This window comes from Coregonus lavaretus (genome assembly GCF_964263955.1).
Source record: "Coregonus lavaretus genome assembly, chromosome: 4".
Lineage (NCBI taxonomy): Eukaryota > Metazoa > Chordata > Actinopteri > Salmoniformes > Salmonidae > Coregonus > Coregonus lavaretus.
In genome coordinates, this window is record NC_139991.1 from 65,608,118 (window position 1) to 65,635,715 (window position 27,598).

General features: G+C 45.8%; 1 protein-coding gene across 1 annotated transcript; it reads left to right on the top strand.

Annotated features, from left to right (window-relative positions):
* Positions 1 to 3,505: 3,505 nt before the first annotated feature.
* Positions 3,506 to 27,598, top strand: LOC311128379 (metal transporter CNNM4; the record flags this gene model as incomplete). The annotated part of the gene is made up of 8 exons (XM_084160495.1): positions 3,506 to 4,950; positions 14,126 to 14,269; positions 14,858 to 14,995; positions 15,471 to 15,640; positions 21,444 to 21,540; positions 23,336 to 23,425; positions 26,607 to 26,782; positions 26,993 to 27,598. The coding sequence occupies exons 1-8, from the start codon at positions 3,537 to 3,539 to the stop codon at positions 27,596 to 27,598; spliced, it is 2,835 nt and encodes a 944-aa protein (XP_084016621.1). The 5' UTR covers positions 3,506 to 3,536.

Genomic DNA, 27,598 nt, shown 5'->3' on the forward strand with positions numbered 1-27,598 from the left:
ACTAGATGGCAATATAAGATCGCATAAAAACCACAATCATTGGATAAAACACGACCTTGATTTCTACACTAGCATGCTATTGTTACATAACTCTAGGTCACGGCAAAGTCAGAGGGGGGATAAAAATCACAGATCAAAAGAGAATTAAGTCACATCTACCTCACTAGGCTATTAAACGTGAACATATTTAAAACAGATACGCTCAAATTGAAAAGCCTAAATCATAGGCTTATTTTTTTTTTTAGAAGAGATTAGGTTATTTCAATCATTACACTAGCCTATTAGCCTACATTTTGATATTATAGACTTGAACACGTTTTGTTGTTGATGTTTGTTGTTGTCGTCCACCCTTTGTTGTTGACCCATCAATTCCTGAAGAGACTCTCAGCTCAAAGTCACATCTACCAGACCGCTGGGCGGTGAGATGCATCACTGACAGTGACCGCAGCTGTCTCAGTGACACGAATCCATCTGCATTCCCACTGAGCACAGACGTTGCAGCATCATGCAGATCTTTCGTTTGGTTGAGTGGTCATCGAACCTGAATTCAATCTAAAAAACAACAACTTTTAGACACGGTCTTTTGGTTGAAACTTAGATTGAACTGAGACCCACTGTTGCCCACACTTCTGACATTGATTACTTTGTTACAGAACCAAATAGCCATGTTGAGACTATGTAAGTTATAGGTCTACGTTAATTGAAGCTGAAATAATAATGAACAAACAATTAGTCGACTCAACCCATTTTTTTCATCAAGAACCTCTGGTTCCTCACGGGGCTTCCTCCCCCCGCAACCCGCCTTCGGAGCCTGGCGGCCATGCACAGACAGAGCCAGAGAGATGCGGGTGAGACGCATAGATGCAGTGTGCCGGCCCTTTACGTAACAGCTGGGTCTCTGACTGTCTACGAACCGCTGGGCACCGCAGGATTCACTCTGCCACATTGCCTTGGTCCTTCATGGCAAAATGTGAATATGCAATTTAATTAGGAATAATATGCCTTGGGCTATATCAAGACGCAAGACAGGATCATTGATTAGGCGCAATGTTATGATATGCTTTCTTGTGGATAATTTGAGGTGGCTATAAAGCCTATGTTTGGGCTATAAACACAATCATAACGGTGAGCCTAATAAATGATAAGATACAGAATGCAATTAGCAAACACTAAAATTGCTCAGGCCAAAATGTGTGTACACAATAGGTCTACATAATTAGTCTGGCTAACACCTAACTCGAAGTAAATACACTACAGTGGCATGTGAAAGTATTCACCCCCATGGTATTTTTCCTATTATGTTGCCTTACAACCTGGAATTAAAATGGATTTTTGGGGGGTTTGTATCATTTGATTTACACAACATGCCTACCGCTTTGAAGATGCAAAATATTTTTTCTTGTGAAACAAAAAAGAAATAAGACAAAAAAACAGAACTTGAGCGTGCATAACTATTCAAACTGCCTCTGGAAGCAACGTCAGCACAATAACTGTTTGTCATGAGCTTCATGAAATGGGTTTCCATGGCCGAGCAGCAGCACGCACACAAGCCTAAGATCACCATACTCAATGCCAAGCGTCGGCTAGTGTGGTGTAAAGCTCGTCGCCATTGGACTCTGGAGCAGTGGAAACGCGTTTTCTGGAGTGATGAATCACACTTCGCCATTTGGCAATCTGATGGACGAATCTGGGTGGAGGAAGAATAATGGTCTGGGGCTGTTTTTCATGGTTTGGCTATGCCCCTTAGTTCCAGTGAAGGGAAATATTAACGCTACAGCAGACAATGATATTCTAGACGATTCTGTGTTTCCAACTTTGTGGCAACAGTTTGGGGAAGGTCCCCCCTGCACAAAGCGAGGTCCATACAGAAAAAACTGCAGCGCGGTCCAGCGTGAACGTGCAGCTCAGAACATTGCCCCAACCTTAGCCCAATATCAATCACTGAGGTATACAGTGCCTTCAGAAAGTAATCACACACCTTTACTTTTTCCACATTTTGTTGTGTTACAGCCTGAATTTAAAATGATTCAATTGAGATTTTGTGTCACTGGCCTACACATAATACCCCATAATGTCAAAGTGGAATTATGTTTTTCGATTTTTTTGTAAAGAATGAATAAAAAATGAAAAGCTGGAATGTCTTTAGTCAATAAGTATTCAACCCCTTTGTTATGACATGACTAAATAACTTCAGGTGTAAAAATGTGCTTAACACGTCACATAATATGTTGAATGGACTTTATCTTTGTGCATTCATAGTGTTTAACATTATTTTTCAATGACTACATAATCTCTGTACCCCACACATAAAATTATCTATAAGGTCCTTCAGTAGAGCAGTGAACTTCAAACACAGATTCAACCACAAAGATCAGGGAGGTTTCCCAATGCCTCGCAAAGAAGGGCACCTATTGGTAAATGGATAAAAAACAGACATTGAATATGGTGAAGTTATTTATTACACTTTGGATGGTGTATCAATACACACAGTCACTACAAAGATACAGGAGTCCTTCCTAACTGTTGTTGGAGAGGAAGGAAACCGCTCAGGGATTTCACCATGGTGACATTAAAACAGTTACAGAGTTTAATGGCTGTGATAGGAGAAAACTGAGGATGGATCAACAACATTGTAGTTACTCCACAATACTAACCTAAATAACAGAGTGAAAAGAAGGAAGCTTGTACAAAACAAAAAATATTCAAAAACATGCATCCTGTTTGATGACACACCTAACAGGACTTGTGTTGATAACACTTCAAAAAATGTGGCAAAGAAATGAACTTTATGTCCTGAATACAAAGCTTTATGTTTGGGGCAAATCCAACACAACACATCACAACAGTACCACTCTTCATATTTTCAAGCATGGTAGTGGTTGCATCATGTTATGGGTATGTTTGTCATCGGCAAGTACTAGGGAGTTTTTATTATTATTAAAGAAATGGAGTAGAACTAAGCACAAGCAAAATCCTAGAGGAGAACCAGGTTCAGTCTGCTTTCCAAACAGACACTGGAAGACAAATTCACCTTTCAGCAAGACAATAACCTAAAAAATATGGAGTTGCTTACCAAGACGACATTAGATGCTCCTGATTGGCCTAGTTACAGTTTTTATCTATTTAAATCATGTTGAATTGAGGCTGTAAAACAACAAAATGTAGAATAAGTCAAGGGGTATGAATACTTTCTTTTGGCACTGTAAGTGGAGGCTGCTGAGGGGAAGACGGCTCATAATAATGGCTGGAACGAAGCAAATGGAATGGCATTAAACACATAGAAACCATAGGTTTGATACCATTCCACTAATTCCGCTCCAGCCATTACCACGAGCCTGTCCTCCCAAGTTAAGGTGCCACCAACCGCCTGTGATGAACCCCAACAGTATGTAGCCTACACACGTGTGTGCGTGTGTATGGCTATACCTGCCGTGTCCGATAGGCGGTGCTTTAGGGATATAATGGTAATAGGAGCGGGGCCGGAGGGAGATGAGTAGTGACGTCAGCTCCCAGGTCGTTAGCACAGTGAAACAAACATGGCGACAGAATGGAGCGGGCAGCAAGGCTACGTTCTAACTCTAATCGTTTTTCTTTGGAGTGCAGTCGGGGGACGCACCGAGACAGCCACTTCCAGTGTCCGCAGCAGCGGGAGCCAGGTGCTCGGTATGCGACTGGAGAGGAGCGACAAACCGGCCACGACCACTGACGAAGGGGTCATCCAGGTAACGGAGGAGAGCACAGTGCAGCTCCGGTTCTACGGTGTGCAGCTCAACTCGGGCACCTGGGCGCAGATCCGCTTTACAGAACGAGGGGATGGGAACGAGGAGGGGGGAAACATTAACATTATTGACGACACACCTAACAGGACTTGTGTTGATTTCACCAAAGACTTCAGCATCGCGAACTACATGAATATCAGTAGCCGGGGGACCACGGGGGTACTCAGCATAAACATTAAGCCACTTCGTAAGAGTGAGCCGCACAAGGAGTATGGGCTGTGCATCAGGAGTTTGGCCGATGGCAGGTGGGCTCTGCTCGGGGATAGCGACGGGAGACTGCGGGTGGTGGAGGGGGAAAAAACTCTCCTCCCCTTGTGGTTCCAGATCATCCTCATCTGCTGTCTGTTGGTGCTGTCTGGCATGTTCAGCGGGCTGAACCTGGGGCTCATGGCTCTGGACCCAATGGAGCTCCGTATAGTCCAGAGTTGTGGCTCAGAGAAGGAGAAGAAATACGCCCGCAAAATTGAGCCCATCCGCAGCAAGGGGAACTACCTTCTCTGCTCGCTGTTGCTTGGCAATGTCTTGGTCAATACCACACTCACCATCCTCCTGGACGACCTGATAGGCTCTGGGCTGGGCGCCGTGGTCGCCTCCACAGTGGGTATCGTGATTTTCGGTGAGATCGTTCCCCAGGCGCTGTGCTCTCGCCACGGGCTGGCGGTGGGCGCCAACACCATCCAGGTGACCAAGTTCTTCATGTTGCTCACCTTCCCCCTCTCCTTCCCTGTCAGCAAGCTCCTAGACGTGCTCCTAGGCCAGGAGATCGGCACTGTGTACAACCGCGAGAAGCTGGTGGAGATGCTCAGGGTGACGGAACCGTACAACGACCTGGTCAAAGAGGAGCTCAACATGATCCAAGGAGCTCTGGAACTCCGGAATAAGACAGTGGAGAGTGTGATGACTCCTCTGGCGCACTGCTTCATGATTCAGAACGATGCGGTCCTCGACTTCAACACCATGTCAGAGATCATGGAGAGTGGCTACACGCGTATCCCCGTGTTCGACGATGAGCGCTCCAACATAGTGGACATCCTGTATGTGAAGGACCTGGCGTTTGTGGACCCTGACGACTGCACCACCCTGAAGACCATCACCAAGTTCTACAACCACCCGGTCCACTTTGTGTTCCACGACACACGGCTGGACTCCATGCTAGAGGAGTTCAAAAAAGGTGTGTGTATCTGGAGGGACGGGGGACACATGCACCTGTCAGACATCACCATATTTGCATACATGGTTGATGTATGTAAAAGTATTTATAATACATTTGTCACTCCACATAATCAAAACACACACACACACTTTGACACACACAGATGTGCCGCTCTATTGATGTGTGTATCGACGAGTGGAATATCTCCACCCAGTTGTCATGTCACAATCTAGGGGTCATCAACTCTGTCTCTGGAGAGCTACAGGGACAAGGTTTGCAGGTTTTCATTCCAAACTTGCACTATTCACACCTGGTTGATTAGTTGAATCAGCTGTGTTAGTGCTGGACTGGAACTAAGGTCTGTACCTATAACTCTCCAGGACCCCTGCCATAATTAGTTCTGGGTCCATTCTGTTGTCATTTAGAATAGGAGGGCCACACGGGGGCAAGAACATTGGGCTAGGGCTGCTGTCATCACTCAGTCTTAGGGCTGCTGTCATCACTCAGTCTTAGGGCTGCTGTCATCACTCAGTCTTAGGGCTGCTGTCATCACTCAGTCTTAGGGCTGCTGTCATCACTCAGTCTTAGGGCTGCTGTCATCACTCAGTCTTACGGCTGCTGCCATCACTCAGTCTTAGGGCTGCTACCAATACTCAGTCTTAGGGCTATCCAGGGGCTATACTAGCTAGGCTGTTCAATCAAAATTGCTGTATCATAATGTTGTAACACATGTTATCAACAAGTTGTTTGATGTTGCATGCTCATAACACACAAACCTAGGTGGCTGACTGTATGCCTAGCCAGTTAGCTGACCTAAACAACAGTTTGTGTCATCATGAGTGTGTAAAGAAAGACAGTTGTCACCAGCTGTCATAACTGTTTATATATATACAGTGGGGAGAACAAGTATTTGATACACTGCCGATTTTGCAGGTTTTCCTACTTACAAAGCATGTAGAGGTCTATAATTTTTTATCATAGGTACACTTCAACTGTAAAACAAAAATCCAGAAAATCACATTGTATGATTTTTAAGTAATTAATTTGCATTTTATTGCATGACATAAGTATTTGATTCATCAGAAAAGCAGAACTTTATATTTGGTACAGAAACCTTTGTTTGCAATTACAGAGATCATACGTTTCCTGTAGGTCTTGGCCAGGTTTGCACACACTGCAGTAGGGATTTTGGCCCACTCCTCCATACAGACCTTCTCCAGATCCTTCAGGTTTCTGGGCTGTCGCTGGGCAATACAGACTTTCAGCTCCCTCCAAAGATTTTATATTGGGTTCAGGTCTGGAGACTGGCTAGGCCACTCCAGGACCTTGAGATGCTTCGTACGGAGCCACTCCTTAGTTGCCCTGGCTGTGTGTTTCGGGTCGTTGTCATGCTGGAAGACCCAGCCACGACCCATCTTCAATGCTCTTACTGAGGGAAGGAGGTTGTTGGCCAAGATCTCGCGATACATGGCCCCATCCATCCTCCCCTCAATACGATGCAGTCGTCCTGTCCCCTTTGCAGAAAAGCATCCCCAAAGAATGTTGTTTCCACCTCCATGCTTCACGGTTGGGATGGTGTTCTTGGGGTTGTACTCATCCTTCTTCTTCCTCCAAACACGGCGAGTGGAGTTTAGACCAAAAAGCAATATTTTTGTCTCATCAGACCACATGACCTTCTCCCATTCCTCGTCTGGATCATCCAGATGGTCATTGGCAAACTTCAGACGGGCCTGGACATGCGCTGGCTTGAGCAGTGGGACCTTGCGTGCGCTGCAGGATTTTAATCCATGACGGCGTAGTGTGTTACTAATGGTTTTCTTTGAGACTGTGGTCCCAGCTCTCTTCAGGTCATTGACCAGGTCCTGCCGTGTAGTTCTGGGCTGATCCCTCACCTTCCTCATGATCATTGATGCCCCACGAGGTGAGATCTTGCATGGAGCCCCAGACCGAGGGTGATTGACCGTCATCTTGAACTTCTTCCATTTTCTAATAATTGCGCCAACAGTTGTTGCCTTCTCACCAAGCTGCTTGCCTATTGTCCTGTAGCCCATCCCAGCCTTGTGCAGGTCTACAATTTTATCCCTGATGTCCTTACACAGCTCTCTGGTCTTGGCCATTGTGGAGAGGTTGGAGTCTGTTTGATTGAGTGTGTGGACAGGTGTCTTTTATACAGGTAACGAGTTCAAACAGGTGCAGTTAATACAGGTAATGAGTGGAGAACAGGAGGGCTTCTTAAAGAAAAACTAACAGGTCTGTGAGAGCCGGAATTCTTACTGGTTGGTAGGTGATCAAATACTAATGTCATGCAATAAAATGCAAATTAATTACTTAAAAATCATACAATGTGATTTTCTGGATTTTTGTTTTAGATTCCGTCTCTCACAGTTGAAGTGTACTTATGATAAAAAATTACAGACCTCTACATGCTTTGTAAGTAGGAAAACCTGCAAAATCGGCAGTGTATCAAATACTTGTTCTCCCCACTGTATACATACATATATATATACATACATACATACATACATACATACGTGGTCCTCTGTAGCTCAGCTGGTAGAGCACGGCGCTTGTAACGCCAAGGTAGTGGGTTCGATCCCCGGGACCACCCATACACAAAAATGTATGCACGCATGACTGTAAGTCGCTTTGGATAAAAGCGTCTGCTAAATGGCATATTATATTATTATTATATTATAGTGAGGGAAAAAAGTATTTGATCCCCTGCTGATTTTGTACGTTTGCCCACTGACAAAGAAATGATCAGTCTATAATTTTAATGGTAGGTTTATTTGAACAGTGAGAGACAGAATAACAACAAAAAAATCCAGAAAAACGCATGTCAAAAATGTTATAAATTGATTTGCATTTTAATGAGGGAAATAAGTATTTGACCCCCTCTCAATCAGAAAGATTTCTGGCTCCCAGGTGTCTTTTATACAGGTAATGAGCTGAGATTAGGAGCACACTCTTAAAGGGAGTGCTCCTAATCTCAGTTTGTTACCTGTATAAAAGACACCTGTCCACAGAGCAATCAATCAATCAGATTCCAAACTCTCCACCATGGCCAAGACTTGGTGGCAAAACCCTTGTTGGCAATCACAGAGGTCAGACGTTTCTTGTAGTTGGCCACTAGGTTTGCACACATCTCAGGAGGGATTTTGTCCCACTCCTCTTTGCAGATCTTCTCCAAGTCATTAATGTTTTGAGGCTGGGTATTCCAGCATGACAATGACAATGACCCAAAACACACGGCCAAGGCAACAAAGGAGTGGCTCAAGAAGAAGCACATTAAGGTCCTGGAGTGGCCTAGCCAGTCTCCAGACCTTAATCCCATAGAAAATATGTAGAGGGAGCTGAAGGTTTGAGTTGCCAAACGTCAGCCTCGAAACCTTAATGACTTGGAGAAGATCTGCAAAGAGGAGTGGGACAAAATCCCTCCTGAGATGTGTGCAAACCTGGTGGCCAACTACAAGAAACGTCTGACCTCTGTGATTGCCAACAAGGGTTTTGCCACCAAGTACTAAGTCATGTTTTGCAGAGGGGTCAAATACTTATTTCCCTCATTAAAATACTAATCAATTTATAACATTTTTGACATGCGTTTTTCTGGATTTTTTTGTTGTTATTCTGTCTCTCACTGTTCAAATAAACCTACCATTAAAATTATAGACTGATAATTTCTTTGTCAGTGGGCAAATGTACAAAATCAGCAGGGGATCAAATACTTATTTCCCTCACTGTACATACATACATACATACAGTACCGGTCAAAAGTTTTAGAACACCTACTCATTCAAGGGTTTTTCTTTATTTGTACTATTTTCTACATTGTAGAATAATGGTGAAGACGTCACAACTATGAAATAACACATATGGAATCATGTAGTAACCAAAAAAGTGTTAAACAAATATTTTATATTTGAAATTCTTCAAATAGCCAGCCTTTGCCTTGATGACAGCTTTGCACACTCTTAGCATTCTCTCAACCAGCTTCACCTGGAATGCTTTTCCAACAGTCTTGAAGGAGTTCCCACATATGCTGAGCACTTGTTGGCTGCTTTTCCTTCACTCTACGGTCCGACTCATCCCAAACCATCTCAATTTGGTTGAGGTTGGGTGATTGTGGAGGCCAGGTCATCTGATGCAGCACTCCATCACTCTCCTTCTTGGTAAAATAGCCCTTACACAGCCTGGAGGTGTGTTGGGTCATTGTCCTGTTGAAAACAAATGATAGTCCCACTAAGCCCAAACCAGATGGGATGGCGTATCGCTGCAGAATGCTGTGGTAGCCATGCTGGTTAAGTGTGCCTTGAATTCTAAATAAATCACAGACAGTGTCACCAGCAAAGCACCCCCACATCATAACACCTCCTCCTCCATGCTTTACGGTGGGAAATACACATGCGGAGATCATCCGTTCACCCACACCGCGTCTCACAAAGACACGGTGGTTGGAACCAAAAATCTCCAATTTGGACTCATTTCCACCGGTCTAATGTCCATTGCTCGTGCTAAGCTACAGGACTGTTTTGCTAGCACAGACTGGAACATGTTCCGGGATTCTTCAGATAGCATTGAGGAGTACACCACATCAGTCACTGGCTTCATCAATAAGTGCATCGATGATGTCGTCCCCACAGTGACCATACGTACATACCCCAACCAGAAGCCATGGATTACAGGAAACATCCGCACTGAGCTAAAGGGTAGAGCTGCCGCTTTCAAGGAGCGGGACTCTAACCAGGACGCTTATAAGAAATCCCGCTATGCCCTCCGACGAACCATCAAACAGGCAAAGAGTCAATACAGGACTAAGATTGAATCGTACTACACTGGCTCTGACGCTCGTCGGATGTGGCAGGGCTTGAAAACTATTACAGACTACAAAGGGAAGCACAGCCGCAAGCTGCCCAGTGACACAAGACTTCCAGACGAGCTAAACCACTTCTATGCTCGCTTCGAGGCAAGCAACACTGAAGCATGCATGAGAGCACCAGCTGTTCCGGATGACTATGTGATCACGCTCTCCGTAGCCGATGTGAGTAAGACTTTTAAGCAGGTCAACATTCACAAGGCCGCAGGGCCAGACAGATTACCAGGACGTGTACTCCGAGCATGTGCTGACCAACTGGCAAGTGTCTTCACTGACATTTTCAACATGTCCCTGACTGAGTCTGTAATACCAACATGTTTCAAGCAGACCACCATAGTCCCTGTGCCCAAGGACTCTAAGAACCTGCCTAAATGACTACCGACCCGTAGCACTGACGTCTGTAGCCATGAAGTGCTTTGAAAGGCTGGTCATGGCTCACATCAACAGCATTATCCCAGAAACCCTAGACCCACTCCAATTTGCATACCGCCCCAACAGATCCACAGATGATGCCATCTCTATTGCACTCCACACTGCCCTTTCCCACCTGGACAAGAGGAACACCTACATGAGAATGCTATTCATTGACTACAGCTCAGCATTCAACACCATAGTGCCCTCTAAGCTCATCACTAAGCTAAGGATCCTGGGACTAAACACCTCCCTCTGCAACTGGATCCTGGACTTCCTGACGGGCCGCCCCCAGGTGGTAAGGGTAGGTAACAACACATCTGCCACACTGATCCTCAACACAGGGGCCCCTCAGGGGTGCGTGCTCAGTCCCCTCCTGTACTCCCTGTTCACCCATGACTGCATGGCCAGGCACGACTCCAACACCATCATTAAGTTTGCAGACGACACAACAGTGGTAGGCCTGATCACCGACAACGATGAGACAGCCTATAGGAAGGAGGTCAGAGACCTGGCCGTGTGGTGCCAGGATAACAACCTCTCCCTCAACGTGACCAAGACAAAGGAGATTATTGTGGACTACAGGAAAAAAAATAGGACTGAGCACGCCCCCATTCTCATCGACGGGGCTGTAGTGGAACAGGTTGAGAGCTTCAAGTTCCTTGGTGTCCACATCACCAACGAACTATCATGGTCCAAACACACCAAGACAGTCGTGAAGAAAGCACGACAAAGCCTATTCCCCCTCAGGAGACTGAAAAGATTTGGCATGGGTCCTCAGATCCTCAAAAAATTATACAGCTGCACCATCGAGAGCATCCTGACTGGTTGCATCACCGCCTGGTATGGCAACTGCTTGGCCTCCGACCGCAAGGCACTACAGAGGGTAGTGCGTACGGCCCAGTACATCACTGGGGCCAAGCTTCCTGCCATCCAGGATCTCTATACCAGGCGGTATCAGAGGAAGGCCCTCAAAATTGTCAAAGACTCCAGCCACCCTAGTCATAGACTGTTCTCTCTGCTACCGCACGGAAAGCGGTACCGGAGTGCCAAGTCTAGGTCCAAAAGACTTCTCAACAGCTTCTACCCCCAATCCATGAGACTCCTGAACAGCTAATCATGGCTACCCGGACTATTTGCACTGCCCCCCCACCCCATCCTTTTACGCTGCTGCTACTCTGTTAATTATTTATGCATAGTCACTTTAACTCTACCCACATGTACATATTACTTAAACTACCTCAACTAGCCGGTGCCCCCGCACATTGACTCTGCACCGGTACCCCCCTGTATATATAGCCTCCCTACTGTTATTTTATTTTACTTCTGCTCTTTTTTTCTCAACACTTTTTTTGTTGTTGTTTTATTTTTACTTTTTTGTTAAAAATACATGCACTGTTGGTTAAGGGCTGTAAGTAAGCACTTCACTGTAATATCTGCACCTGTTGTATTCGGCGCATGTGGCCAATAAAATTTGATTTTATTTTATTCTTGGCCCAAGCAAGTCTCTTCTAATTGGTGTGCTTTAGTAGTGGTTTCTTTGCAGCAATTCGACCATGATGGCCTGATTCACACAGTCTCCTCTGAACAGTTGATGTAGAGATGTCTGTTACTTGAACAATGTGAAGCATTTATTTGGGCTGCAATTTCTGAGGCTGGTAACTCTAATGAACTTATCTTCTGCAGCAGAGGCAACTCTGGGTCTTCCATTCCTGTGGCGGTCCTCATGATAGCCAGTTTCATCATAGCACTTGATGGTTTTTGCGACTGCACTTGAAGAAAATTTCTTGAAATGTTCCGTATTTAAGACCTTCATGTCTTAAAGTAATGATGGACTGTTGTTTCTCTTTGCTTATCTGAGCTGTTCTTGCCATAATATGGACTTGGTCTTTTACCAAATAGGGCTATCTTCTGTATACCACCCCATACCTTGTCACAACACAACTGATTGGCTCAAACGCGTTAAGAAGTAAAGAAATTCCACAAATTAACTTTTAACAGGGTACACCTGTAAATTGAAATGCATTCCAGGTGACTACCTCATGAAGCTAGTTGAGAGAATGCCAAGAGTGTGCAAAGCTGTCATTAAGGCAAAGGATGGCTATTTGAAGAATCTCAAATATAAAATATATTTAGATTTGTTTAACACTTTTATGGTTACTACATGATTCCATATGTGTTATTTCACAGTTTGGATGTCTTCACTATTATTATACAATGTAGAAAATAGTAAAAATAAAGGAAAACCCTTGAAGGAGTAGGTGTGTCCAAACTTTTGACTGGTAATGGATATATATGTATATAGCCTAGGCCTTATTGTGAAGAGGGTCCTAGTAAAGCATCACTGCGGTTGTTATCCAGCACCACCAGAACACACCACAGAGAGAAGAACTGACTATATGACCTTCGAAGGTCTCAACTCTGTGCTCAGAGCAGGGATGTAGCCTACTAGCCTGGAATCCAAACCATTATGTACTGCAAACGGTGCATATCAGTTTGGATTCCAGGGTAGGGATGGACGGCTCTGGTCCTGGAGGGCCACTGTCTGTTTGTTTACATCCTCAAAGTTTAAATCAGAGGCTCATTCAGACTTGGGAAACCAGGTGTGTGTGCTCTGGGCGAACAGTGGGTTTAATGGATCAATTAGGAACAGCTGAACTGTCAGTCCGGCACTGTAGCACTCCAGGACTGGAGCTGGGGGTCTCCGCTGTAGAGCAAGCTGCTGGTACCAAAGTTCCTGTAGTGCTAACAGCTAAGTGCCCCACCTGATCCTGGAGACACACATGGTGTGCAGGCTTTTGTTCCATCCCAGCATTAACACATGAGTAAGGTTGGGAACAAGGTGAGTGTTAAGGGTTAGTGGTTGAAATAGCCTTGTCTCTGTGGTTAGACAGCATGGTGACATAGTGGAGGGATATTGATAGTGACAGGCCAGTGCTGATCCTCACACCACACAGACAGTCAGAGATCAAAGATGGACGATACTGACTGAGCCTAACAACTACGCATTCAGGTCATCGCTGCGGCTATAATCACTGTGTGACCTCACTCTTCTGACCCAGTGGTGTGTCTTTACTCTTTTGTTTATTGGCTGGAGGGTGACAGCAGTGTGTGAGGTCATTAGTGAGATGTCAGCTGTGTTGTCAGTGGAAAGATGTACAGTATATGTGTGTTGGGTTCGGTTGACTCTTTGATGTTGGTGTGTGTGTGTTAGGTTGACTCACTCAGCCAATCAATTACCACTGTGTGTTCGCCTCCCCTTTAAGCGCAGGCTGAAAATACAATAGGCTATATCACACACTCAATATTATACATCATGTGACAGAGCTTGTAAAATACACAGAACAGTGTGTTCCCAACAGAGAGGAGAGGAGAGGAGAGGAGGGGGAATAGTAAACCAGGAGAGTGAGTGGATTATCCCCATCTCCCTTTGAGAGAGAGAGAGAGAGACTTTCTATATACCAGGGCTGCCCAACCCTCTTCCTGGAGATCTACTGTCCTGTAGGTTTTCAGTCCAACCCTAATTTAGCGAATCTGATTCAGCTAGTTAAGGTCTTGTTGAGCAGCTAATAAGTAGAATCAGGTGTGTTAAATTAGGGTTGGACTGAAAACCCACAGGACGGTACATCTCCAGGAAGAGGGTTGGGCAGCCCTGCTATATACAGTACACTTAAGTAGGCTACCCCCATCACCCTAACACCCAGGAACAGTCTCTCCTCTCAATCTTCAGATATTCCACAACAGCATTGACTCCAGTACTTACTGACTGACTAACTGACCCCTGTACTGACTGATCTTGGTCTCGTCACACTGGGTCTGAGTGTGTTCTGGTTCTTGGTCTGGGTATGTTCTGGGTCTTGGTCTTGTGGGTTCTGGTCTTGACTCTATCTCTGGTGTTTACCCTTCTAGGTAAATCTCACCTGGCCATCGTTCAGAAGGTGAACAGCGAGGGGGAGGGGGATCCCTTCTACGAGGTGCTGGGATTGGTCACCTTGGAGGACGTCATCGAGGAAATCATCAAATCAGAGATCCTAGACGAGTCCGACCTTTATAGTGAGTCAACATCAACCAACCCTGAGTCAAACTACACATGGACAATAGATCAGTCCAGAGTCCATTTGCTTCTACTGTAGTGAACTGGAGTATAATGAGTTAAATAAGGGATGGCCATTGGTTAACACTACTCCTGGAGAACTGCCCTGGTTCCAACCCTGTTCTAACACACTGATTCTACGAAGCAGCTTCTCCTCAGGACCTTGATTAACTGAATCAAGCGTGCAAGTGTAGGGCTAGAGTAAAAGCCTACCTATTAGCTCTTCAGGAGGAGTTATATTGTATTGAAACAGAGGCAGTGTTGCAGTTTCCCAACACACATCGCCTTCAGAATCCCACCCCCTCCACTAATTTCATACTGTCATCTCCCCACGGTGTCCCACCTCATTTCAAGACTGTCAACAGAAAAATACATAAAAAGGACGGAGCTCCCATCCTCCTAAAAAAAAAAAAAAGGGAAATATTTGTGGATAGTGAATTCACTCGTTTACTGTGCACACCTGGGTCAGTGGTAAACATGGTTGTTGCTGTTTTCCCTCTATCCTCTCTTCCTATTTTCCCTCGCTCTCTTTCTCTCTCTCTCTCCAGCTGACAATAGGAACAGAAAGAAGGTGGACCCTAACAAGAGAATGCGTGACTTCTCTGCCTTTAAACACACAGAGAACGAGTGCAGGGTGAAGATCTCTCCACAGCTGATGCTGGCTGCTCATCGCTTCCTGGCTACAGGTGAGTCGACTATCACCTGAAAGGAAATAGGAAGTAGCTAGTAGTAAACATTTTACTATAGTACCATACCATGGTATTGTAGTTAAGAACTGAACACAGGTCAACCAGATGTCATGGCATTCCAGTGGAGATTTGTCAGTGACACTTGACTTAAAGCCTGAAGTTATAACGCTTTAACTTGTTTATATGCCTTTATGAGACTTTATAAAGTCATTTAAAAAATGTAATCTCTATATATCAACATAATGGTTGGTATTTAGTCAGGATAATCTTGAGATGAGTAGACATCATAAATGGGTCATAAATCCTCATAACATCCTTATGTTTATGCGTTATACAGCCTTTAAGCTTTACTGATTTGTTTGAATTGAAGGTACAATCTGTAAGTGGTTTCTGGGTGTGTCTCCCCATTCTGCCCTCACCCTCTCTCTCCCCTCACCCCCTCTCTCCGCTCTTCCACCTCTTCCCCCAACAGAGGTGAGTCTGTTCAGTCCCAGTCAAGTCACTGAGAAGGTATTACTGAGGATTCTGAGGCACCCTGACGTCATCCAGGAGATCAAGTTCAACGACAGCGACAAGCGCTCTGCTCTGCACTACATCTACCAGAGAGGCAAACCTGTCGACTACTTCATACTCATACTGCAGGTACACACGTAGTCCAACATGTAAAAACTTAAACACCAATGCAATATCTATCCTCATCTTACAGGTAGACAGTTCACTCACAGCTTTAAACACACACACATAGAGACTGGATTAAGGTCAACAGTGTGATTCCTGTGGTGTGACTCAGTCTACTGGCTTTAGCTCTTTAAGTGCACAATGTGTATATGTGTGTGTGTGTGTGTGTGTGTGTGTGTGTGTGTGTGTGTGTCAGGTGACTTCGTGTGAAGCTTGCTGGGGGGCAGACCTGTCCTTCACTAATTGATCCCTCTTATGTAAGGAGAGACTGAAAGAGGAGAGAAGAGGAAGGGGGGAGAAGGGGAGAGGTGACTAGAGTCAGGTGGAAAGGAGAAGGAAGGAGAGGAGACATAATGGGTCGAAGAGAGCGAGGATTGGAAAGAGGAGGAACATTGAATGATAATTGAAGAGAAGAAGGGAAATTAGGATAGGAGGGGAGAGGAGGATAAGAGGAGGGGGGAGAGGAGGAGAGGCCCAGTGTTTCTGCTCCCACTGCCTGTGAACTAGCATCAACTAACCCCTCCCTTCCCCTGTTCTCCTCTCCTCCCCTGTTCTCCTCCCCTCCCCTGTTCTCCTCCCCTCGCCTGTTCTCCTCCCCTCCCCTGTTCTCCTCTCATCCCCTGTTCTCCTCCCCTCCCCTGTTCTCCTCCCCTCCTCTGTTCTCCTCTCCTCCCCTGTTCTCCTCTCCTCCCCTGTTCTCCTTTCTTCCCCTGTTCTCCTCTCCTCCCCTGTTCTCCTCTCCTCCCCTGTTCTCCTCTCCTCCCCTGTTCTCCTTTCTTCCCCTACTACACCAAGATATGAGAGAGAGGGGGGAAGCTCACACATATCTAACCCTACCACTCCAGTGCCCCTGCACATTGTAAATATGGTATTGCCACTGACCCTGGATCTGACCCTGTATATAGCTACTGACCCTGGATCTGACCCTGGATCTGACCCTGTATATAGCTACTGACCCTGGATCTGACCTTACTTTTCTGTGTTCTTCTGATTTCTATTTGGGTTTTTGTTCTACTTTACTGTTTATTTTGTGTAGTACTACTGATATTGATTACTGCATTGCAGGGAAAGAGCAAGCAAGAAAAGCATTTCACTGTACTTGTGCACGTGACAATAAAAACTTGAAACTGACACACAGAGAGAGGGGGAGGGGGGCTCACATTGACACGCAGAGAGAGAGGGGAGGCTCACACTGACACAGAGAGGGGGGGGCTCACATTGACACAGAGAGAGGGGGAGGCTCACACAGGGAGAGAAGGGGGGCTCACATTGACACACAGAGAGAGAGGGGGAGGCTCACACAGAGAGAGAGGGGGGGCTCACATTGACACGCAGAGAGAGAGGGGGGAGGCTTACACAGAGAGAGGAGGGGGGGCTCACACTGACACACAGAGAGAGAGAGAGGGGGCTCACACTGACACAGAGAGAGGGGGGGGCTCACACTGACACAGAGAGAGGGGGGGAGTAGAAAGGGAAGCATACATACAGAGAGAGAGAGACATGGAGGGGAGAGAGAAAGAGGGAGAGGCTCACAGCTTCACACAGTCACTATAGCGTAATTCTCATTAACACAAAGAATCACAGTACTGCTTAAATTGGCACTGTGCTACATTACACACACATTAGTCCACTCTGACTGCAGACCGATAAAGCTTTCAGTGTTTAGGCTAGTATGTTTGCTTAACCCACAGACACACAAATACACACTGCCCCATAGAGCGCATCATTAAATCACAGCCTGGATTTCCGCTCCCTTAGTGGCGGTCGGGCCAAGGTTACCCCTCCCCCTGCTGTGTGCTGTTTCGCTGGGGGGATTACCCAGATCACCCTGGGGCAGAGATCAGGGCGATGAGTCTTAAACGACTCTGGGTTTTCCCATCAGTCATTTCACCACGCCTTTCAGTGTGGGAGGTTTGGATCCCTTTTCTGAGCAAGGTCAAAGCACTACATGTGTACATACCATAGCCTACCACAATTCACTCAAAGACAACACATCAACACAACACACAGACTTACCTAGGCTTAGCCCTCAGAACCCAATCCCCCTGTGTGTGTGATACTCTGTTGTTGACACACAAGGTGACACTGCAGATACAGTGACGGCTACATGAGCACAGCTGCTCTGGTACCACCATTCAGGAAGGTGTGGTTGTGTGTGTGTCTGCTCTAGGTGGTCATTGGGATCAGTGTTCATTTCATCAACAACAACTATGACGAAACATACTCGTCAACAACCTATTTTTCCTGACTAAAACTATGACAATAACGAGATGAGATGCCCTGGAAAAAAACGATAACCATTACAAATTACTTTTCATTTTAGTCGACGAAAATGTGATGAGGCGAGAATTCCACATGAGACTAATGGACAGTTAATTTGACATGAAGCTCCTTTTCATTTAATGCAGAATATTTCATGCAATCATTGGCAGAATCGACATCTTTCAGTTGCGCAGTCTGCTTGAGCTGATCTGCCCCGCTCTCCCACACAACTCCCAGGATGTCACTTCAGTCACTCATCAATCTTTTGAACTGATGCGAAGCCAGGTGACTTGACTTGTAACTAACCTCAACTAGAAACCATGTTTACTCTCTCTCTTGCTTTCATGTAGGCTATTTTTGCTTTGATCACATCAGAAGCTCTATTTTCCCATGTGCTCTGTTATTCGTTCATCTGTGTTGCCGCTCTCGCGACGCGGTCCACTAATGCGAGTTGCGGTTGCTTTTTCCTAAAACGAAAGCTATTTGTTGAATACTAGGAGTACAGTAATACTTCTGGTATTTTTGGAAACCATAACCCCCCCCGCCCCCCCCCCCCCCTTAACAGGTATGTTGGGGAGAAAATCAGAACTGTAAATTGTTTAACCTGTAGCCAAGGCTTTATAGCCTATGTGGTTAATTATGAATGGCATTGGTTACAATCTGCCACAATATCAATGTTGCCAGCTAATTTATACGAGGGGATAGTAGTCCTAGCTGGACAAGGCTATCTGAATGTGCACATGATGGAAGATACAGGTAGCCTACATATTCATTATTTAATAGAAAATAATGCACTGACTATTGTGACTAAAATGTCTGTGACAAAAATTGTCCAGTTTTAGTCGACTGATAATAACCAAAACTAACAAAGGATGAAATTACTAAAACGTGACTAAGACTAAAAGGTATTTTAAGACTAAAACTACATCTAAAATAGCTGCCAAAATTAACCCTGATTGGGATGTGTTGATCCAGGGCGCAGTGACATTAAACCCTCAGCGTGTGTGTGTGTGTGTGACACTGGAACCTCAGCATGCACACCTGCGCTGTGATATAATATTGATGAGATTGCCAGGGTTTTCTTTTACCCTGGATGGAGAGCTCACTCAAAGAAACATAGTAGATACAGTGAGGGAAAACATTTTTTGATCCACTGCTGATTTTGTACGTTTGCCCACTGACAAAGACATGACTTTTTTCTCAACACTTTTTTTGTTGTTGTTTATTCTTACTTTTTTTGTTTAAAATAAATGCACTGTTGGTTAAGGGCTGTAAGTAAGCATTTCACTGCAATGTCTGCACCTGTTGTATTCGGCGCATGTGACCAATACAATTTGATTTGATTTGATCAGTCTATAATTTTAATGGTAGGTTTATTCGAACAGTGAGAGACAGAATAACAACAAAATAATCCAGAAAAACGCATGTCAAAAATGTTATAAATTGATTTGCATTTTAATGAGAGAAATAAGTATTTGACCCCTCTGCAAAACATGACTTAGTACTTGGTGGCAAAACCCTTGTTGGCAATCACAGAGGTCAGACATTTCTTGTAATTGGCCACCAGGTTTGCACACATCTCAGGAGGGATTTTGTCCCACTCCTCTTTGCAGATCTTCTCCAAGTCATTAAGGTTTCGAGCCTGACATTTGGCAACTCGAACCTTCAGCTCCCTCCACAGATTTTCTATGGGATTAAGGTCTGGAGACTGGCTAGGCCACTCCAGGACCTTAATGTGCTTCTTCTTGAGCCACTCCTTTGTTGCCTTGGCCATGTGTTTTGGGTCATTGTCATGCTGGAATACCCATCCACAATCCATTTTCAATGCCCTGGCTGAGGGAATGAGGTTCTCACCCAAGATTTGACGGTACATGGCCCCGTCCATCGTCCCTTTGATGCGGTGAAGTTGTCCTGTCCCTTTTGCAGAAAAACACCCCCAAATCATAATGTTTCCACCTCCATGTTTGACGGTGGGGATGGTGTTCTTGGTGTCATAGGCAGCATTCCTCCTCCTCCAAACACGGCAAGTTGAGTTGACGCCAAAGAGCTCAGTCTCATCTGACCACAACACTTTCACCCAGTTCTCCTCTGAATCATTCAGATGTTCATTGGCAAACTTCAGACGGGCCTGTATATGTGCTTTCTTGAGCAGGGGGACCTTGCGGGCGCTGCAGGATTTCAGTCCTTCACGGCATAGTGTGTTACCAATTGTTTTCTTGGTGACGATGGTCCCAGCTGCCTTGAGATCATTGACAAGATCCTCCCGTTTAATTCTGGGCTGATTCCTCACTGTTCTCATGATCATTGCAACTCCACAAGATGAGATCTTGCATGGAGCCCCAGGCCGAGGGAGATTTACAGTTATTTTGTGTTTCTTCCATTTGCGAATAATCGCACCAACTGTTGTCACCTTCTCACCAAGTTGTTTGGCGATGGTCTTGTAACCCATTCCAGCCTTGTGTAGGTCTACAATCTTGTCCCTGACATCCTTGGAGAGCTCTTTGGTCTTGGCCATGGTGGAGAGTTTGGAATCTGATTGATTGATTGCTTCTGTGGACAGGTGTCTTTTATACAGGTAACAAGCTGAGATTAGGAGCACTCCCTTTAAGAGTGTGCTCCTAATCTCAGCTCGTTACCTGTATAAAAGACACCTGGGAGCCAGAAATCTTTCTGATTGAAAGGGGGTCAAATACTTATTTCCCTCATTAAAATGCAAATCAATTTATAACATTTTTGAAATGCATTTTTCTGGATTTTTGTTGTTGTTATTCTGTCTCACTGTTCAAATAAACCTACCATTAAAACTATAGACTGATCATTTCTTTGTCAGTGGGCAAACGTACAAAATCAGCAGGGGATCAAATACTTTTTTCCCTCACTGTAGATCAAACATTTACTCTGTAGCTAAATTGGTAGAGCATGGCGCTTGTAACGCCAGGGTAGTGGGTTCGATCCCCGGGACCACCCATACGTAAAAATGTATGCACACATGACTGTAAGTTGCTTTGGATAAAAGCGTCTGCTAAATTGCATATTATATTACATATTATATTATAGAAATAGAATAATAATAATCCATAATTATCATGTTATAATAATCCCATAAATCCATAATCCTGGGCAGAAATCCTATCATCAGATGCTCAGGCTTAACTTGACGACTGTGTAAATCATGCATGGATATTCATGGAGTTAGGATTCCGGCCTTTGTGGGTAGATCAGTGATTACACAGCACCATTTAAACAGTAGATAGAAGAGACAACACCACTGAAACAGTAGAAACTGCATTTCTCTGTGCGTTTTGTGTTCATGTGTATGACATAAAGGTAGATTCTTGCATACTGATGAATGCGCTTGAAGTTTTATTGTGCAAACTCCAGGTGTACTCATCAGCGTGAGGGTACCTATCTTTATTTAATTGGGTTACTTTTTGTACCCAGCACCTGGAAGTCACTGGGTGACGTGTGTGTACATTACTGTGTACATTACTGGTGTGTTCCTCAGGGGCGAGTGGAGGTGGAGGCTGGAAACGAGAACATGAAGTTTGAGACAGGACCCTTCTCCTACTACGGAGTTATGGCGCTTAGCACACCATCACTGGGTGAGCACACACACACAGCCGTAATGTACTGGATACAGTATATGATATGACACAAGCAATGCACACATACACACTGTTAAAGACAAACACACAGCCCCTCTCTCTCTCTCTCTCTCCCCCTCTCTCTCTCTCTCTCTCTCACCCTCTCTCTCTTTCTCACTCTCCAACTTTCTCTCTCCAACTTTCTCTCTCATACACACTGGCAGAAACACAAATAATAAACTTGGTTCAGTCAGACAGTATTTCTAGCCTTCAGTTTTTCTAGTATGGTTGTTTTATTCCTTAAACACCATCTTCACTGACCAACATCTGTAAATGTTCTACTCAAACACACATGCACCAGAGTAGATAGTGCTCCTACTAGCACTGTCCACAGCTCACAATGAGGCGTGTGTGTTGGCAAAGCTCACATGTAGGTGTATGTCACAGGAGGCTGCTGAGGGGAGGACGGCTCATAATAATGTCCTGAACGGCGCTAATGGAATGGCATCAAACACCTGGAAACCATGTATTTGATACATTCCACTGATTCCGCTCCAGTCATTACCACAAGCCCGTCCTCCCCAATTAAGGTGCCACCAACCTCCTGTGGTATAGGTGTGTAATCACTTATGTTTTAGGAGATCCAACAGCAGACAGAAATGTGACCCACAGATGGTGTAGTAAACAGGTAGAAAGAAACACACCAGTGTCACCTTTAAAGGAGGACGGGAAGGTGTGTGTGTGTTCCAATGACTGGGTGTGTGTGTGTGTGTGTGTGTGTGAGAGAGGGCTTAGTTGGCAGGAAGGTGATGATGCCATAGGGCTGGAGCTGTGATGCCAACTATGGGTAGTATCTGAACCTAACAGGTGACACACACTCACTGATACAGAGAGCAGTGTTTAGTCCCATGTGAGCTAGAGTTGTTGAAATAGGAGAGAAATGTATCTCTGAAACCAGATCTCTTTAGAAACACTGACACCTAGGGGTCAGATAGCAGTATGACCAGCAGCCTCCCTTAAAGGTTTTACAATATAATCGGTGTACTGAGAGTCATAAAATGGAGTTAAGTTAGGCTTTCTATGCTGTCAGTATTGTAACTAGTCCTGTAGATGGCGCTACACATGCAGACATTAGCGGAGTAGGTTCTGGTTGTCAAAAGCCTTTTAAAGTTAAACACCAAGATTACAGTTACAGGACAAACTGGTTCTCTTCTCTCTCCTCTGTCTTCCTTTCTCTTGCTCTCTCTCTCTCTCCATCTCTCTCTCTCTCTCTCTGTCTAATATCTCTCTCTGTAATAGTGTTCTCTGTGCTCTGTGTGCGCAGCATCTATGTAATGTGTGTGCATGCGCTATATTCTGTGTACTGTACTGCTGCCTACACTCACATCAGTGTCTGATGTCACTCAGTTACGCCCCTACCATTGGTCTGTCTACCTCCAATCCGACAGCAGGCCTTCGTTGACCTTTTGAAAATGACGAGTCACTCAGGACGAATCTGAAATTGCACCCTATCCCCTATGTAGTGCACTAATTTAGGCCAGAGCCCTATGTGGCTAACCCTGGCCAAAAGTAGTGCACTATAATAGGGAATAGGGTGCCATTTTGGACGCAGCCTCAAATGTTTGGTTCACTAAATGTATATGATGTATAGAGGTGATAATGTCAAAGTGCTCTGTGAAGGAGAAAGGTTTGTGTGTCTTCAGGTCAGTCTGGGCGAGAGAGGCACATTTAACTCCTACAGAGCTGTTACTGCCTACCGATGAGTAAACGACAGCGTCTCTCTCTCTCCCCCTTCTGCCCACCCCTCTCTCAGCCGTCACTCCCCCTCTCTCCCCCTCAGTGGCGTCCCCCCCTCCACGACGCCTCTCTCTTAAGAGATTCTCTCTGTTCTCTCGCTTTCCAGGTAAAGAACCAACCACCCTAAGGGGAGGGGTCACATGGGGGAGGGGGGTGGGGTCACTTTATATGCCAAGATCACGTTTAAGTTTCCCTCCCATCATCCTCTTCTTCAGAGCCCTGCTCCAGCAAGTACAACCTGATAGACAGACAGCGTGGAGATCCACTAGAATATCAATACCTTACATACAGGAGCAGTTATACTAATTGTTTGCTCTACCTCTTTTTATTTTTATTTTAAGTAGAGTAAAAGACGAAAACATTTCAACTCCCAAACGACACTTAACTCCCAAGATCTATTCCTTCTCTCACTCTCTGCTGGTTTTATTCCCTCTGGAAACCAAGAGTTACAAAGGTTTAGTAATCTAATCAGACCCTCAATCCTCTAATGCTTTTCTCCAGAGCTTGATAGCAGACTCACAGTAGCCTGGTTAAACCAGACTGATAGCAGACTCACAGTAGCCTGGTTAAACCAGACTGATAGCAGACTCACAGTAGCCTGGTTAAACCAGACTGATAGCAGACTCACAGTAGCCTGGTTAAACCAGACTGATAGCAGACTCACAGTAGCCTGGTTAAACCAGACTGATAGCAGACTCACAGTAGCCTGGTTAAACCAGACTGATGGCAGACTCACAGTAGCCTGGTTAAACCAGACTGATGGCAGACTCACAGTAGCCTGGTTAAACCAGACTGATGGCAGACTCGCAGTAGCCTGGTTAAACCAGACTGATAGCAGACTCACAGTAGCCTGGTTAAACCAGACTGAAAGCTGCAAACAAAAATAAAAAAAGGCTAACCATTGAACGCCGGTCGAGATGACAGTGGCGCTAATGCAAATTAATAACGCTATTTTAGCATAACGCGTATTTACGCTCCACTACACCCTCTGGTGGAGTAGGATGGTATTGAATTATTCATGGTTTGGTGGACAAGCCGGTCCTTTTTTTTTTTTTTTTTTTTTTTTTTTTTAGTCATTTAGCAGACGCTCTTATCCAGAGCGACTTACATGAGCAATTAGGGTTAAGTGCCTTGCTCAAGGGCACATCGACAGATTTTTCACCTAGTCGGCTCAGGGATTAGAACCAGCGACCTTTCGGTTACTGGCACAATGCTCTTAACCACTAAGCTACCTGCGGTCCTCTGCAGTCATCTTTCACTAGGAGTGACTGAGTGATGTGGAGTGGTGCAGTTCTTACTCTGCCCGGTAATTGCTGATGCTGACAGCTGAGCCCTATACAGTATGAACTGCTAACAGACTGTGTGTCACATCAGGTCACATCAGTGGGTTTGTCCCCTGTCAGCAGGACAGAGCAGAGCAGAGGAGCCTGGGACAACATTACTCAGTTTAGTGCCGATGACGGGCCCTATTCCAATAAGGTTAGGGTTTACAAGTTAGGGTTAAATGTATCTTTCCTTTCTTCCTTCATTCCTTTCTTCCTTGGAATAATAGCTGATCTGCTTCCCTCAGTACTGGTTTCACCAACCTTATCATGTTAGATCAGTGACGTGGAAGGAAGGATGGAAGGTAGGACAGTAGGAAGGAAGTATGGAAGGTAGGACAGTAGGAAGGAAGGATGGAAGGTAGGACAGTAGGAAGGAAGGATGGAAGGTAGGACAGTAGGAAGGAAGTATGGAAGGTAGGACAGTAGGAAGGAAGGATGGAAGGTAGGACAGTAGGAAGGAGGGAAATATTTTCGTGATATTGGAGCACGGCCAGGGATTTAGAAAGGGTGATAACAATTTCTTTGGACCTTTGGAATAGCTGGACTACACAGTACAGATTGAGGAAAAGGAGGAGGGAAGGAAGGGAGGAAGGAAGGGAGGAAGGAACTTGCTGGATGGGGCTCTAGATGGAACCACTGCTCCACGGCACTACCTCTCATCTCTCATCTTTAACCCCTGACTCCTTCTACCTAGTTGCCCTAACCACTGGTCCAGGTTCAGATGTTTTCTCATTGCCCTACTGGTTACATTTTGGGTAATCTGATCCTAGACCTGTGGTTAAAGGCCATCTTCTACCTTGCGCCACTACTACCTGATCCTGTCACTAGCATAGAATTAGAGTTCTATGATCACTGCTCTACTTCTGACCCTCACTACTTCCTATAACTAATAGTTCCCTAGACCCTTCCCCTAGGCACTTGTATAGATCTAAAAAGAGTAGATGGGTATAGGCAATACGATGCCAGTTTGACCCAGCCTACCAAAAGACAAGGTGGTACTATTACCACATGCCTATCCAATGTTCTTAGAAGTGTGCCTAGAAGGAACGAGCTATGGGGGGTGGATTTGGAACTGGGCATGCTTCACTCACTACACACTCCTTAACCCCAGCTCCCCTAACCAACACACATAAACACACACTCTCATAATGTCGACACCCCTTCCCGTTCCCCAAAGCCAATCAGAGCCTCATTTGCATGGCAGGCCTGTTGAGCAGATCCCAGAGCCATGAAAACTCAGGGAGATCAAACGCCACAGAATACTCAGTCTTGATCCTGGCTGTTGATTGGTCCCCATCACTCCCGATCCTGATATAATCCCTCTTTACCCCAGCATAAAATCTGTATATAACCACATCCTCCTCTAATCACCAGTCAATCGTACCCAACCTGCATCTTTGTGTGTCCATATGTTTGTGTTGCATATATATACCTGTTGCTCTCTGTGCTGCTGTGTGTAACACCACGTCTGTGTGTTGCTGTTCAGTCCTGTATTATATATATATATGTGTGTGTGTGTGTGTGTGTGTGTGTGTGTGTGTGTGTGTGTGTGACATGGCTGTAGTGGCCGCTGACGTTGGTGCGTATCATGTGTGTTTGCATGCCTGTGTGTGTTTGTGTTGTGTGTCCACTAACCTCCAGTATCCATCCAGTGATTTATACCACACTGTGGTTTCTCACTAACTTCATCTGTGTCTGAATTACTGCTGTCAGAGCCATAATATTCTACTGTACAATCATACCCTGCTGTTCTCCTCTGTTCTCCTCTCCTCTGTTCTCCTCTCCTCTGTTCTCTCCTCTCCTCTGTCTGTGAACTTGCATGTGTGTGTGTTTACCTAATATGTGTGTGTGTGTGTGCATGCATTCATGTGGGTGCGAGTGAATGTGTTTGTTCTTGTGCGAATGTGTGTAGGTGTATGTATTATCCCAAGCTCACCCTCTCTCTCCCTCTCCGTATCCCAGAGTTCCGTTCTCCTACTCACAGCAGCGGTCTGAACCGCTCGGCATCGCTGAGCTGCACTGAGCGTGGCGCTCCCGGAGAATGCAGCTCGGTAACCGCTAGCAACACGCAGCTCATCACCTGCCAGTACACACCAGACTTCTACGTACGGGCTCTTACTGACCTGCAGTATGTCAAGGTAACACTCTCACCTTTAACCCCTAACCTTGACTTTTAACCTGCTGATAACTGTACGTATGTCTTAGTCACCTTTATGCTGACAGCAGTATTCTGTCTAGTAGTCACACATACTTGGGTGAGGGTTTGTTTTTGAACAGGGCCTTAGTCTCTCTATACGCTCTCCTCCTCCTTAACACTCTGTCGCTTTCTTCTCCTCTCCTCTCCTCAGATCACTCGTTCCCAGTACCAGAACGGTCTGCTGGCGTCCAGGCTGGACAGCACCCCACAGTCACCCGATGGGAGCCATCCCCACCTTGACAGCACGTCCGCATCCCTGCCCCCAATCACCCCCCCAGCCCCTCCCCGCACCCCTCTCCCCTTGGCCACCCCACCCTTCAAACGCCCCCTTGCCCTCCCCCATCCCACCCCTCCCCCCACCGACCGTACCCCCTTACCCCAAACCACCACCCCCACCCATGCCAATCCCCGTCCGGCCCTGCCCCTGCCACAATCCACCCCTCCTCCCACAAAAGGCACACCTCTGCCCCAGACAACCCCTTCCCCCTTCTCGGCTCACCCACCTCCATCTTCCTCCTCCTCCTCTCTCCCCCACCCGCCGCCTCCCCCCACCCCCCCCCCCCCCAAATCCCCCCCTTCTGCGAGGCCAGGGGGTGAGAACGGGCCAGGTGAGACGACCTCTCTGCTCTCTGAGCAGCCGCAGAACTGCCAGGGCGGCACACGCAAGCCCAGCTACCCACAAACACACACACAACACCAACACCCGCACACACACGTGCACACCATCAGTCACGCACACACAGAGAGCACCATCTGA